The sequence below is a fragment of the Eretmochelys imbricata genome, chromosome 7 (genome assembly GCF_965152235.1).
Source record: "Eretmochelys imbricata isolate rEreImb1 chromosome 7, rEreImb1.hap1, whole genome shotgun sequence".
Classification (NCBI taxonomy): domain Eukaryota; kingdom Metazoa; phylum Chordata; order Testudines; family Cheloniidae; genus Eretmochelys; species Eretmochelys imbricata.
In genome coordinates this window covers 81,605,808-81,618,744 of record NC_135578.1, presented here as the reverse complement: position 1 = coordinate 81,618,744, position 12,937 = coordinate 81,605,808, and the positions used below count along the sequence as shown (strand labels likewise).

Here is a 12,937-nt window from a genome sequence, read left to right as displayed (position 1 = left end):
AATAATAAGCCTTCTGCAGGCTAAGAATAAACACACCGAACTCCTGTGGATATTTATACGAAAAAACACTCGTAATATTTTAGCACCTTAAATGCTTTATGCAAATGTATCGCTAAATGAAGCAGCATTTAAAAATCACAACAGAAAACAGCACAAATGAGAAAATGATATATACATACCACAGTGCTTCCATTGTGCATATTGTGTGTGTCCTTATGTGCGTGGGCGCAGAAATCTATACAAGCTGTAACACCAGAGAAAGGCCTACCATCCTGGGATCCAAGCCGACAGTCTGGGCCCATGTGTTCATTTTCCACCTAAAAATAAAATAACTAGGTTTATTTGGAGATGGCACTGGGAAACTTCAGATTCATGGGACACACTAGCACTGATTGTTAACTAAATAAAGGTAATCAGGTAAACTGCTTTATCAGAAATTAAATACTTTGTTGTGCAACCTGTAATTAACATGTGACATTCAGTTTAAGACATTACTGAGAAACAGCTGAGCCAGATTTAAAGAATTATTCGACTCCTATAAATAGTAAAAACTCTCTAGTTACAAAATAATTTACAAGGGTTATTAATCTTCAGGGCATAATCTGAACAGCAGCTGGGGTCAGGAAGACATTTTTTCCAAGACACAGCACGACAAAATTGAGGTCACTTATCAAGAGTTTAAAGCCTGAAATTCCACTGCCTGAATCTCACAGACCTACCTGGTTCTGAAAAGCATCAGGAGCAAGTTTCTTATAAAGTGGAGCCACATCAGTAGCTAAAGTTTGCAAATTATTTTCAAGATGTTCTTCCTACAGACAAAAATATTTACAGAGTTATAATTTACTTGGAACATTTAGCTCAGTTTGGAGAGGTAGGGACACAAACCATCAAAGTCAGGAAATTCAAACTTAAGATGGTTTCAATTTTATATTTTATTTATTTTACTTCTGTTTCTTGTGGTTAAAATAAACCTGCTGTCTGCCATAGCAAAGTGTCAAAACACTGTAAATTAAAATATTCAAACAAATAATAGGGTAGTATACAATTCATGTTTGCTAGTGGATAGGGGACACTAATTCATTACCAGTACACAAGGGGTTAACTTTAGTTTCGTTTTCCCCTTCACTTGCACAGGTAGTCTGGGAAGAGCAATAAACCAGACATTCCAGAGACAGAAGGGCGTTAATGCCTGTGGGAACGCTAGCACACCCATGTGCTGAGTACTGGGAGAACCCCATCTCGGGGAATCTTTTTATTATGTTTTTGCTTGTGGAAACTCCTTTTGATTTCAATTGGTAAAAGATCTGCTCCACCTGAAAAATCCTACTCACTACTGCTGCTTTCTATCTGCAGAGTCATGCCACCAGTTTAGTACATCATCTTCAACTCCTGTTTGGGAGATAGCTCCTCCCACTGCACCACAGCTCTTGATTGTTATATCAGATAATGACTGCCTAGCGAGGTATGCAGGGGTCTCAATTAGGGCAGGGACTGAGGATGTTTCTAATAGAGGGACAGGACTCTTTTCCTCATAGAAACAGAAATACAAAAATTGGATAAACTAGATGCCTTTCCATGAGAGGGTAATATTTAAGCCCTATTACTTGTCCCAAAATGTGTGTGTTTTCCCTGAAGACTGGCCATCCCAAGAAAATCGGCAAGTGGCTGGGGAAAATCAAAGAAGGCAGATGGAGTAGCGTGACACGTGCCCTATTATTTTTTTAAACGTGAAGACCAGAGTTTTGCACATAATTCCAACTGCAGCCTTACAAACACATTACAAAGCAGCAAAGCATTATAACTTATGTTCTGCATGAGATTTTTCCTCCGGAGCGTGCACATGTAGCTACATACACACATGCGGTTTTCAGTCTTGAATTAGATTTACATAATGGCATCACACTGTGAATTCATACAATAATCAATTTATTATCTACAGCTAACCCATGTTTCTTCTCGACTGTATTCTAGGCAACAGACCGTTAGTTTAAATCTATACTATATGCTATTCTTACCTAAATGTATTATCATACACTTCTTTACATTAAACCTCATCTGACTCCGTCCAGTGCCTCAAATGATCAAAGGATCCAAATCTCTCTGTACATTGAATCTATCTTCTTCTTTATTTGCTATACCTCCTAGTTTTATGTCATCTGCAAAATGATCAATATCCAACATTTAGCTAAGACGAAGAAATACCTACTTGTTAGAATTAGTGACAAACCCAAATGAAGGAATAAAGGCTTTGTGATGACTTTCCCCTGATTTTTTTCCTGTATTTTTTTTTTAAATTGGAATTGGAACTCATTATCTGTGAGTGGAAAGGTGAAAAATGCAGGACTTATAGGAAATATTTAGCTTCAGTGGTATACAGAAGATTTGGGTTTTTCAAGGCTGACTTTTGAGAAGGAATGAATGTCAAAACTGCACAAAAAAGCATGAAAACACCCTTATTGTCTGAACCTGAACAAGTTGGGTGTTTGGGCTCTCTGCCAGCAGTGGGTGGGACAGGATAGTAGGAAAGGTTCACTGACGAAATAATATACCAAGTATATGTTGAATCCACTTAACTAAGAATAACGGACACTTGCATATGATGTGTTTAAACAATATGTATTTTCAAGCATATCAGGTTATCTGGTCAGGGTGCAAACAATCTTTTCCCTCAGCCCTCCAGAGAGAAGTGAGGCTAGAGACAGCTAAGATCAGAAAAAAAGAGATCTTGAGGTTATTTTTACGTTCTCTCATGCTGGGTGAGCAAGCATGTCGCTGCATAAGACAGGAGTCGGCTGTCATTTTTAGGAGCGTAAGCTTAATGGTCTTCACCATTCGTTGTAAAAAGCTTTCCAACAGCATAAACAAATCCACTAGACACTTTTTAGTAGTGTACTCTGTATAATCAGTTTTTATGTTTCCTTTGCTACACAAGCTGTCCCTCATCAGTCATGTTCACATGCAATAATTAAACAATTATTTAACTGCATCATGTTTAAGGACATATATTCTCTCAGGGTCTCACGGATGCATGGTACCCAGAAGAAAACTAGTCCATTATACATGATAGACAGGAGAACCAGTCCATCAGCTGGGCAGACAGCAGGGTGAGAGGGGCACAACCCAGGGATGCCATTCATTTATTCTAACACAAGATAGGGAGACTGTATTACGGGAATGCAATCTTCAGGTGTCCAACAGAGCTTTACACTTTTTTATTTGGGTGAGCCCTGAATGGACACAATGTACAGGCACCTAGGAGTGAAGAATGTAACAGGCTTTCTAAAGGTGTTACTCTGGTATTACTGCTTGTAAAAATCTTTTTTGTTCTATTAAATGTTCACATAGTATGAACGTTTCACATGAACACAAACAAAATTACACAGTGTTGCTAAACCTGCACCCAGAAACAAATCAAGAGACACATAATAGCCATGAAAATAATTCTTAGGGCATTGCATTACATTACATAGCAAGATACACTGAATTTTCATCAAGTGGTGAGAAAGTTAAACTTACAAGTTCTATGTTGGAGGGGCAGGGGGCACAGGCAAAGGTGCATGTATGTGAGTGGACATCTGTAGACTGAGTAAGTGGACATCTGTAGACTCTACCACTAGTTCTCTAAACACGCCTATCAAATTCTTTTCAGAGAAAGAACTTACTTGTTTAGGGTCATCTGTGAGAAGTCTAAATTTCCTGGGGTTTTTGCTTCTGGCAAATTTACAGCCATTGAAATACATACTCCATGAACAGCCAAATGAGAATGAGGCTCCACAAGTTTCAGGATCAAGTCCTTGACATGCACAAGTGCGGCTACAAGACAGGTAATTGCATGACAATCAGCTGCCAAAGCAGAAACTTTCTTTAGATATGTGATTACTTACATGACTTCTATAATCCATAATGAAATAACAGAATGATTTATAAATATATCTGAAAAGCTGTTTCTGTCAATAATTATCTATTTTTGAAAGTATGATTGGCTTATTGTTCTTAAAGAGTCACTCCCAAGTAACTCAAGTCCCAAAACTTTTATCTAACATGAAAATATACATCTCCTTGTTATACCCACATTACTGTAATTTTGACTTCTCCAGCTTTGACTAATTTAAAAAAATGCAAGTAAGTATCACTTTTATTATAGCTGTCCAGCAGCCCAATAAATACTGTCCACAGCTCTGACTGTGTGTGGAACCAGTATATCAAAAGTCAGCCACATTTTGAAATGAAAGCATGCTAACATGGAGGAACCATTAAAAATAAATTAGATTTAAGTCACTGAAGAGTTATAAAAGGATTCTGATTAGAGACAGGCACTCCAAGAATCTGCACTGAGGCAGAGCTGCTCTTGCGGTCTCATTTGGCTGCTATAAGCTTTCCAGTCAATTTACCAACCAATGGGATGAATTAGTGTCATTTCTGACGTGCAAAGGAACATCCCAGAGTTGAGTGCCCAGGCTCTCTCACCTATGAAGCTCAATAAGTTTGATCGTAACCTACTCTATTCTGAGCAGCACAGCATCAGTAAGAATGTAGCAGGCAGGGGTCCAACTAATGCAGAACCTTAGAGCATGCAGAGAAAGATTTTGTTTTTGTCTTTTTTAAATTCTGGACATCTGCATAGAAAACTCGTGGAGAAAGAGAGAGACAGTCAGGCTTTTGGGGAGACGAGAACTGACTAGAAGAAGCCAAGCTGGTAACATTGCTCTGAGGATGGCTGAGCCATGGTTGCCTGTAAAAGCAGACAGTTCTTTTATAGGTGGGCAGTTAGAAGAACTGTGGAGACAGTTGAGCAAGGTGAGTATGTGGCATAGGACAAAACTACTAAAGAACACTCTATTTCTGTCTAGAAAAAAAAATACAGTAAGAGACCTCCATCATCCCCCCAGTATCTCAGTGTCTGCATTTATTTCAAAAGCCCCATGTTGCAACATATAAGATAATGGCAATCTTCAAAAACAAACAAACCCATAGAACAGTCCAATCAGGAGAAATCAAAACCAAAACAAAATGTGGGTACAACTAGCTAAAAAGCGTAAGTCACTTACAATTTTCCATTTACAAGAGAGCTTGAAAAAGTGTTACATATAATTAAAAAACCACCCCGCTTAGAGACAGTATGGTCTAGATTGTACCTGATATGACTTGCACTGGTAATGGTGTAGAGCCACACTGTCTGAGGGGGAAGTCCTGGAGCAACTGTACCATCAGGAGATGCAATTCCTCTGGGACTCCCAGCACACAGAATGAGTGTACACGCTATGCTCTTCCTCAGGAAGGTTCAGTGTGCTTTCCACTCATAGTCCAGCCAAAACTGATACAGGGTGGCAGTCACATGTCACCTCCTTCCCATCTCTTTGGGTGATGAGAGGCCTTGGATGCAAATAGAGGGAGCAGTCCGTGTACTCTCTTAGCACATGCATACCTGGTGCACAGTCTGGCCTTTAGTGAATAACAGGAATTGAACATCACACTAAAATGACACCCAATGGTTTGTATTTTAAATAAGCTTTTATATTTCGATTTTTAAATCAAATGTGTTTCCTTTCATGCAGACCAACACACAAAACAAGGAGAAAATGAACAGGCACTATGAATGTCACTTACTCTTCATTTAATGCACATCTACGGCTTGTGGGACAGCCATAGTTTCTGAGACTCTGTGTCAGTTCTTTATATAATGTATCAGCCAGAAGATGAGGAATCCCTTCCCAGGCCAAAATCAGAATCACTATGACGGCCGTTTGGCAGTGGTGTCCTGCACGCTGACGTACCAAGCACAGCAACTTTTCCTCATCACTACTTCTTCGTATCACCTGCAAGAATCATTTTATTCATTCTTAGATTAGGAAAGGAAATATTTCTAAGGTCTGGAGGCCACATCCTTACTCACAAAATAAACCCTTACTGACTCACCATATCATCTTTTTATGCATTACTAAATAAATTCATTCAAAACAAAAACAAAAAACAAACCAAAATACTTAAACAACAGCTCTGTATGTACTTCTCCCATTGAAGTTAACAAGAGTCATTTTTGGGACCTGTCCAATTAACTTCAATGCACGTTGAGTGCATTTAATTAACAGCAAAATTTAGCCCTAACACTGTTAAACAAGCAAAAACAGGAAGAGCCAAGGTTAATGTTCTATAAACTTGGAACTTCCTAACTTTAGCTAATTTATATTACAAGCTTAATATTATTGAAACATTCTGTATTAATTGTGAATTTCTATTCTCTAGGCTGGAATGGCCTAGATTTGAAACATTCTAGTAGGAACCACGGCTGCCCAAAGAGGTCCCACAGTGATGGGTTCTGAAGAGGACCATATCTTATTCTCTTCTGTGGAACATGTGTCTGCATTGCATTCTGGTCTGTGTAAGAAATGAGGAAATTTTTTCTGTGCCCCATTGGGTAGAAACAATCAGGAAGATGGGTTAAAAATAAAATAATTATAGGGGAAAATGACAATCCTGGTATAATAGATCGACTGAAAACCTAACCTCTCCCGTGAATTGATATTGTACTGACAAGACTACCTCTAAAAAGTAAAATGCAGGTACATAAAAGAATGTATCACAAAATTACATATATGTGTAAGGATAGTTTCTTTCGTTATTACTATACCACCTTCAGAGATCATATAATTAGAAGAAAGCAGTGAAAAGAGGTACATTGTTTTCTCCCTTTCTGCAATAAAACTATGAGTAAGATTTTTCGTTGATGCAGTTTATATCAATGTAGGCCTTACAATAACTTCTCAAGAGAACTTGGAAGTTAGACAGTGTTCTGTTGATCACATAATTTAATAATTTAGCTAACTTCACCCATTCGATACCACATACTGAAGACTAGACAGAATACAGGACCATATTATTACTGATGCTGCAGAAAGGGAAAAAAGGGATACTAAATACCTCTAATTCCTCTGTATTTAAATTGTAAAATTTTTAAGGCAGGGACCATCTTTTTGTTGTGTTTGTAAAGCACCTAGCACAATGTACTCCTGGGGAAATTCTGTGCCACTGTGCACATGCAGAAGTCATGTGCCCCTCCCCAGAATACCTTTTTCTCCGCAGAAAATACGTTCTGCTGGAGAGGGGCTGCCATTATGCCTTTCGCCCACTATGGGCTGCTGTGTTGCCAGAACAGAGAACAGCTACTCCTGGGCGGGAGAAGCCCCAGCTGCAGATAGGGAAGAGAAGAGGCTGTGTTCCTCACAGCATCCTCTCCGTGGGGCAAGATAGGGAAGCACAGGATATGCAGGGACGCATTGGGACAGGGGTAGATGTGCCTGACTGAGTGAGAGAGGCTAGGGGTCTGCCAGGGTCTGTATCGGGGAGGATCCCCAACTTCCTAACAATTCCTACTCCTCCCCAAAAAAACCCTGTTCCCAGGGATGAAAGTAGGCCAGTACGGTGTACCAGTAAGAAGCTGGTAAAGGGCCACACGCAGCCGACGTTGAAGCGCTGCCGCTGCCCCTTTTGCCCTCCCCATTGGCGGTCCTGCCGGTAGGGACCCTACTGGCAGGGCCGCCGATGGGGGGGGAGGGGCGGGGCAAAAGGGGCAGCAACATTAAAGCGTTGCTATGGCAAAGGACCCTACCGGCAGGGCCGCCAACGGGAGGGCGGGGGGCGGGGGGTGGGAGAGGGGAGGCAGGGCAGGCAAAAGGGAGAGCTGCCCCGGAGCCGGTGATTTAAAAGGGCCAGGGGTTCCTGGCCGCCACCGCCACTACGAGCAGTGGCTGGAGCCCCGGGTCCTTTTAAATCGCCGTCAGAACCATGGGCAGCGCGGGCCAGCAGCGTGGATGGGCTGGCTGGGGGAAGCTGACCACCAGCCCCGCCCCTTCCGGGGACCGCTGTTAAGAGATTAATATTACTTTCACCCCTGTCTGTTCCACACTTCTCCCATCCACACCCAACAACCTTCTAGGTTCACTTCCAGGCTGCTTCCCAGCAATTACTTCCCTCTACCTCAGTTCCTCCTTTACCCCTGACTCTCCCAAGCCTTTGCACTGTTTCTAAGGGGGGCAGGAAATACGTTTCTGTATTGTAGATTAAATGAATTATTACTCAAAGTTCTGTATTAATATGCCTAGTAAGGAATCTATTTGTCAAAAAACATTTCCTGAATCTTTTTTGTTGTCTGTAGCATTACAGACCTATTTGCTGACAAGTATTTTTAAATAAATTATCAAAATAATTGAAAATAGCATGATTATATTGTGTTATTCTGATAAATAAAATATGCAGAATTTTAAAACATTGTGCACAGAATTTTTCAATTTTTGGCACAGAATTCCCCCAGGAGTAACAATGGGGTCCTGGTCCATGACTAGCAATACAAATAATAATAGATAATCAGGAGCACTATTGACTTTATAAGACATGCAAAATTAAGGAAAAATGTGCTTGCTATCCTACTCCTATCTCTTCATTAGGTATTTACCATAATTAGAGTCAAAGATACATTATGTAATAAATAACAAAGTAACTAAATAATAACAGGTAGATTAAAATTAGCAAGGACTCGTATTCTCCAAATAAAACTGATGGGGTACTGTAGTCTCTCCATAGGGCATTGTCATAAAGGGTCGAGGTCCCATTTATAAGCTTAAATAAGCACATAGTAGGAGCTTGGACCTCTCCTGAGTAATACTGGGACAAATCTCCTCTTCAAAGTCCATTCACACACAAAACTAACTATTGAGAGGTACCCCCCCACACACCTATTGCAGGTTTCAGAGTAGCAGTCGTGTTAGTCTGTATTCGCAAAAAGAAAAGGAGTACTAGTGGCACCTTAGAGACTAACCAATTTATTTGAGCATAAGCTTTCGTGAGCTACAGCTCACTTCATCGGATGCATAAAGTGGAAAATACAGCGAGGAGATTTAGATAGACACAGAACATGAAAAAATGGGTGTTATCATACACACTGTAAGGAGAGTGATCACTTAAGATGAGCTATTACCAGCAGGGGGGGGGGGGGAGGGGAGGACAGGACCTTTTGTAGTGATAATCAAGGTGGGCCATTGCCAGCAGTTGGCAAGAATGTCTGAGGAGCAGTGGGGGGGGGGGGGGAAGGGGGGAGGAATAAACATGGGGAAATAGTTTTACTTTGTGTAATGACACATCCACTCCCAGTCTCTATTCAAGCCTAAGTTAATTGTATCCAGTTTGCAAATTAATTCCAATTCAGCAGTCTCTCGTTGGAGTCTGTTTCTGAAGTCTTTTTGTTGTAATATTGAGATCTTTAGGTCTGAAATCAAGTGACCAAAGAGACTGAAGTGTTCTCCGACTGGTTTATGAATGTTATATTCTTGACGTCTGATTTGTGTCCATTTATTCTTTTACGTAGAGACTGTCCAGTTTGACCAATGTACATGGCAGAGGGGCATTGCTGGCACATGATGGCATATATCACATTGGTAGATGTGCAGGTGAACGAGCCTCTGATAGTGTGGCTGATGTGATTAGGCCCTATGATGGTGTCCCCTGAATAGATATGTTGACCTATTGCAGACATCTGATCCTTAAACTGCTGATATTCTGTTCCAGTATCTGTCTGAGACAGTGAATCAGTGAACCAGTTTATTGACCTGACTACCCCCTTTTACTAGCTAGGATTATCTGTTACAAAGGATGAGTAGTACAGAAATCATATATATGAAGCTCATGTTGTAATAAAGTCATGATTCACAAATGCAGTAACAAGCATGTACAGGCACAGTATGGCAAATGTGACATCATGACAGAAATACAAGCAATAATATACAAGGACACAATCATTCATTACATAGAAAACCCAAACATTCAGCATGTGGGCGAGATAATGCTGATGGACTGCAAATGCAAGAAGGCAAGAGGCCTTCACCTGCCTATATGATACTTTTAATGTCTGAGTCAACATGTGGGTTGCCTATCAGGTTGTTGTTGCCACACGAGTCTAGCTGTAGTATATGATCCTTGACCTAGTCATCGATTAGCATATGAAACATTCTGACTAGTTAATGTGAGGGGCCAGCCACCTTTGCAGTTTCCTGAAAACTCACAAACAACCAGAGGGTGTTGAATAGATTTAATATTAATGGATTCAGAGGCAAACTGTGCTAGCTTAGCTAGCTTAGCTTGAAAAAGCAGGCACTGTGCTCATTTGTGTTAAGAGAAAGGCAGCTACAAATCATTTAAATTGAAATCTGAATAAAACACGTAACACACACTGATATACCTTAAATTTAACAAAAAGCCTACTAAGTACTTCTAATTGCAGTACCAATCCTCAAAAACAATCCTGGTAGTGACTAAGCAATCACAATTTGTTACATGGGCAAAATAACAAGAGTAGGAAAATACTTCATTTTCCATCTGGTCTAGGTTGGAATTATTTACAGGATGTCTATTGTTCCTGATATATAATACAAATAATTTAGAATTCATGACAGTTAATATTTTATAAACTTTTAAAAAACACAGTTCTTACAACTCAACAAGAGAAGTAAGTAGTATTTAATTTCGTTGTTCAACACAAAATATGATGTTTATAGTCTCCCTGGTCTTTCTCTTTCTCCAGATTCATAACTGGTATGAGGAAGGTTAACACCAGTACAAAAGAAAGTTGTCCTTTGTGAGCTCTAATACATTTCTAAACTGCAAATGTACAGTTCAGAAAATATGATGGACAGGAAAATAATTTATACAGCCATCATACCTCCCTGGAGTGCAATATGACTGGAATTTGCTTCTTTATGTATGCAAAAGATAATGTGATACCTTTATTGGACCCCCAAGCCACATTATAATACACTGCCTTTCAGGTCATAAAGATGGCAAATAGATTTATCAGTTGTCTGAGTTTTATTTTTGTGGCTCTTCTGAAATTATGAGTATACCATATGATCTTAATTGTAGTGTGTTGGTTTGACTCCTGCAGCCTTAGTGACTTCTGGTCTTTGTATCCAAGGTAAGGTACTTTTCTCGCCTGGTAATCTAGTTGCAATTCACCATGAGGCTAAATAGTTAAATACAGTTCCTCCCTGACAGCAGATGGTGACAGTGCAGCTAGAATTCTGGTGTAAAGTAATTCCCCATATAAGTAGAGCATACCAGCTCACATTCCACAGCTGACTGGTTGAAATCAGTAAAAAACAAACCCTGTCTCTATTAACACCTACTCATTCCACAGCAACACCATATCCAACTTTAATTCACATAACAGCAAACATAAGTGGGATGTCTGTACGGTTCGAGGACAAATCCAGCAAACAAAGTTAGCAGTTCTTGCAGTTTATCAACCCTTCTAGCAACCCTTCCCAAGAATTTATCTAATTATTGTAATTTATCAACCCTTCTAGCAAGGCAAAATTGCCTTTAAATACAATATCTAGAAAGAAAGAAAGAAAGAAAGAAAGAAAGAAAGAAAGAAAGAAAGAAAGAAAGAAAGAAAGAAAGAAAGAAAGAAAGAAAGAAAGAAAGAAAATTCTTATAGCTCTCAGAGTGACTTAACTGCGAGCTCTGTTACATCCTTTTATTCATGAATTCCCAAAGAGTTATTTGCAGGCCAAGTGCAGCACTCTGAGCTCTGTAATGCACCTCTCCAGGGCTTACAATACAGCCTCGACTATTATAATGTAGGTGCAAGTCAGCTGTCCACTGTTTTTCCCCATGTGCAGGGATGGGCTTCTGGAATCCTGGGTGTTGGCCAGCTGGACTGCTCCTCCTTCTTTCCATGGGATTTGCTCTTACAACTGTGGCCCCAAAACATTCCAACATCACATTCTTTTCCAATGCACTCTGAGATCAGAAGTAATGTGGCACTTTACTTCTGACCAGGCATTCTACAAAGCAAGTAAAATCAAGGTTCCACTTGATTTCTGAGGAACACTAAAAGTACTCGTTTTGACATATAAAGTCCTAGATGATTTGGGTCCTCACTATTGAAGAGACTACCTCTCTCCCTGTGCAACAGAAGGCAGTTACGATATTCTGAGGTACTTAAGATAACAGTACCTGATTTAATTGGGAAGGGGCCAGTGACAGGGTTTTTCAGTGAGAAATTCTGAGCTCTGGAATCCACTTTCTGCATTGATTCCTCTAGACCTAGATTTCACAACCTTCAGGATATCCCACAAAACTCACCTGTAATCCCAGATGTTTCTTGACCAGAACAGAGGATGCTACTGAACAGGGTAAGGTTACAAAAGAAGACATGATATTATGGTGGTTGTTAGGGAGATTAACAAGTATAGTTTTGAGGTTTATAACCTAGAGAATTTATTTTGTTTGGTAAAGTTTGTTTTTAATTGTATTTAATGCAGCTAGAGTTAATGAGATCCAAATAAATAAGCTAAAATATGTACTAAAATAGGACTGATGAATTTAACCCATTATCATCACAGATGGAATTTTAGATCTGGTAGCCTGCAAAATAAACTGCCTGCCCAAACTAAGCTAGGAAAAAACTTTATGCTTCACCAAAATATACCAATTCAGTAGGGAAGGGTGCTATTCCACTCAATGAAACTGACTGAGAACTGGGCACTCAATGTAGCTTTAAAATCCTAACTGCACTGACTTCATCTGTGACAGGAAACAAATACAGTCAATCATCAATACTAGTATTAAAAAAAATCAGTGAGTAGTGATATCCTATCAGATAAGTAGAGAAATCAAATTTTACAAATGTTGGTCCTAGATATTGTCTAACTTAGAGTGAAGGTAGAATGGTAAACTGGTAAAGTGCTAACGTTCAGTTACTTTTACCACACCAAGACAGTGTATCTGTGTTCAGATTTTTAAAATGTTAAGCCTTTTCAACATTTTGCTTTGTTGCACTGAACAAGTATGATGTAACTGTCAATCAAATATACGAAAAATACTGTTTTTAAAATGTAACTTTTGGTTTTGTTTTGATGACTTGTCATTTAGGGCACACTTTTTT

General features: G+C 39.6%; 1 protein-coding gene across 3 annotated transcripts in view; it reads right to left on the bottom strand.

Moving 5' to 3' along the window:
* The window catches only part of TET1 (tet methylcytosine dioxygenase 1), a 123,355-nt gene that overhangs the window by 29,950 nt on the left and 80,468 nt on the right, over positions 1–12,937 (bottom strand). For all 3 annotated transcript variants that reach the window (XM_077821766.1, XM_077821767.1, XM_077821770.1), the window contains 4 exons: positions 5,608–5,816; positions 3,663–3,813; positions 720–809; positions 180–317 (listed from right to left, as the gene is read on the bottom strand). In XM_077821766.1, coding sequence (XP_077677892.1) covers positions 180–317; positions 720–809; positions 3,663–3,813; positions 5,608–5,816 — 588 coding nt within the window. The remainder of the gene's footprint in view (positions 1–179; positions 318–719; positions 810–3,662; positions 3,814–5,607; positions 5,817–12,937) is intronic.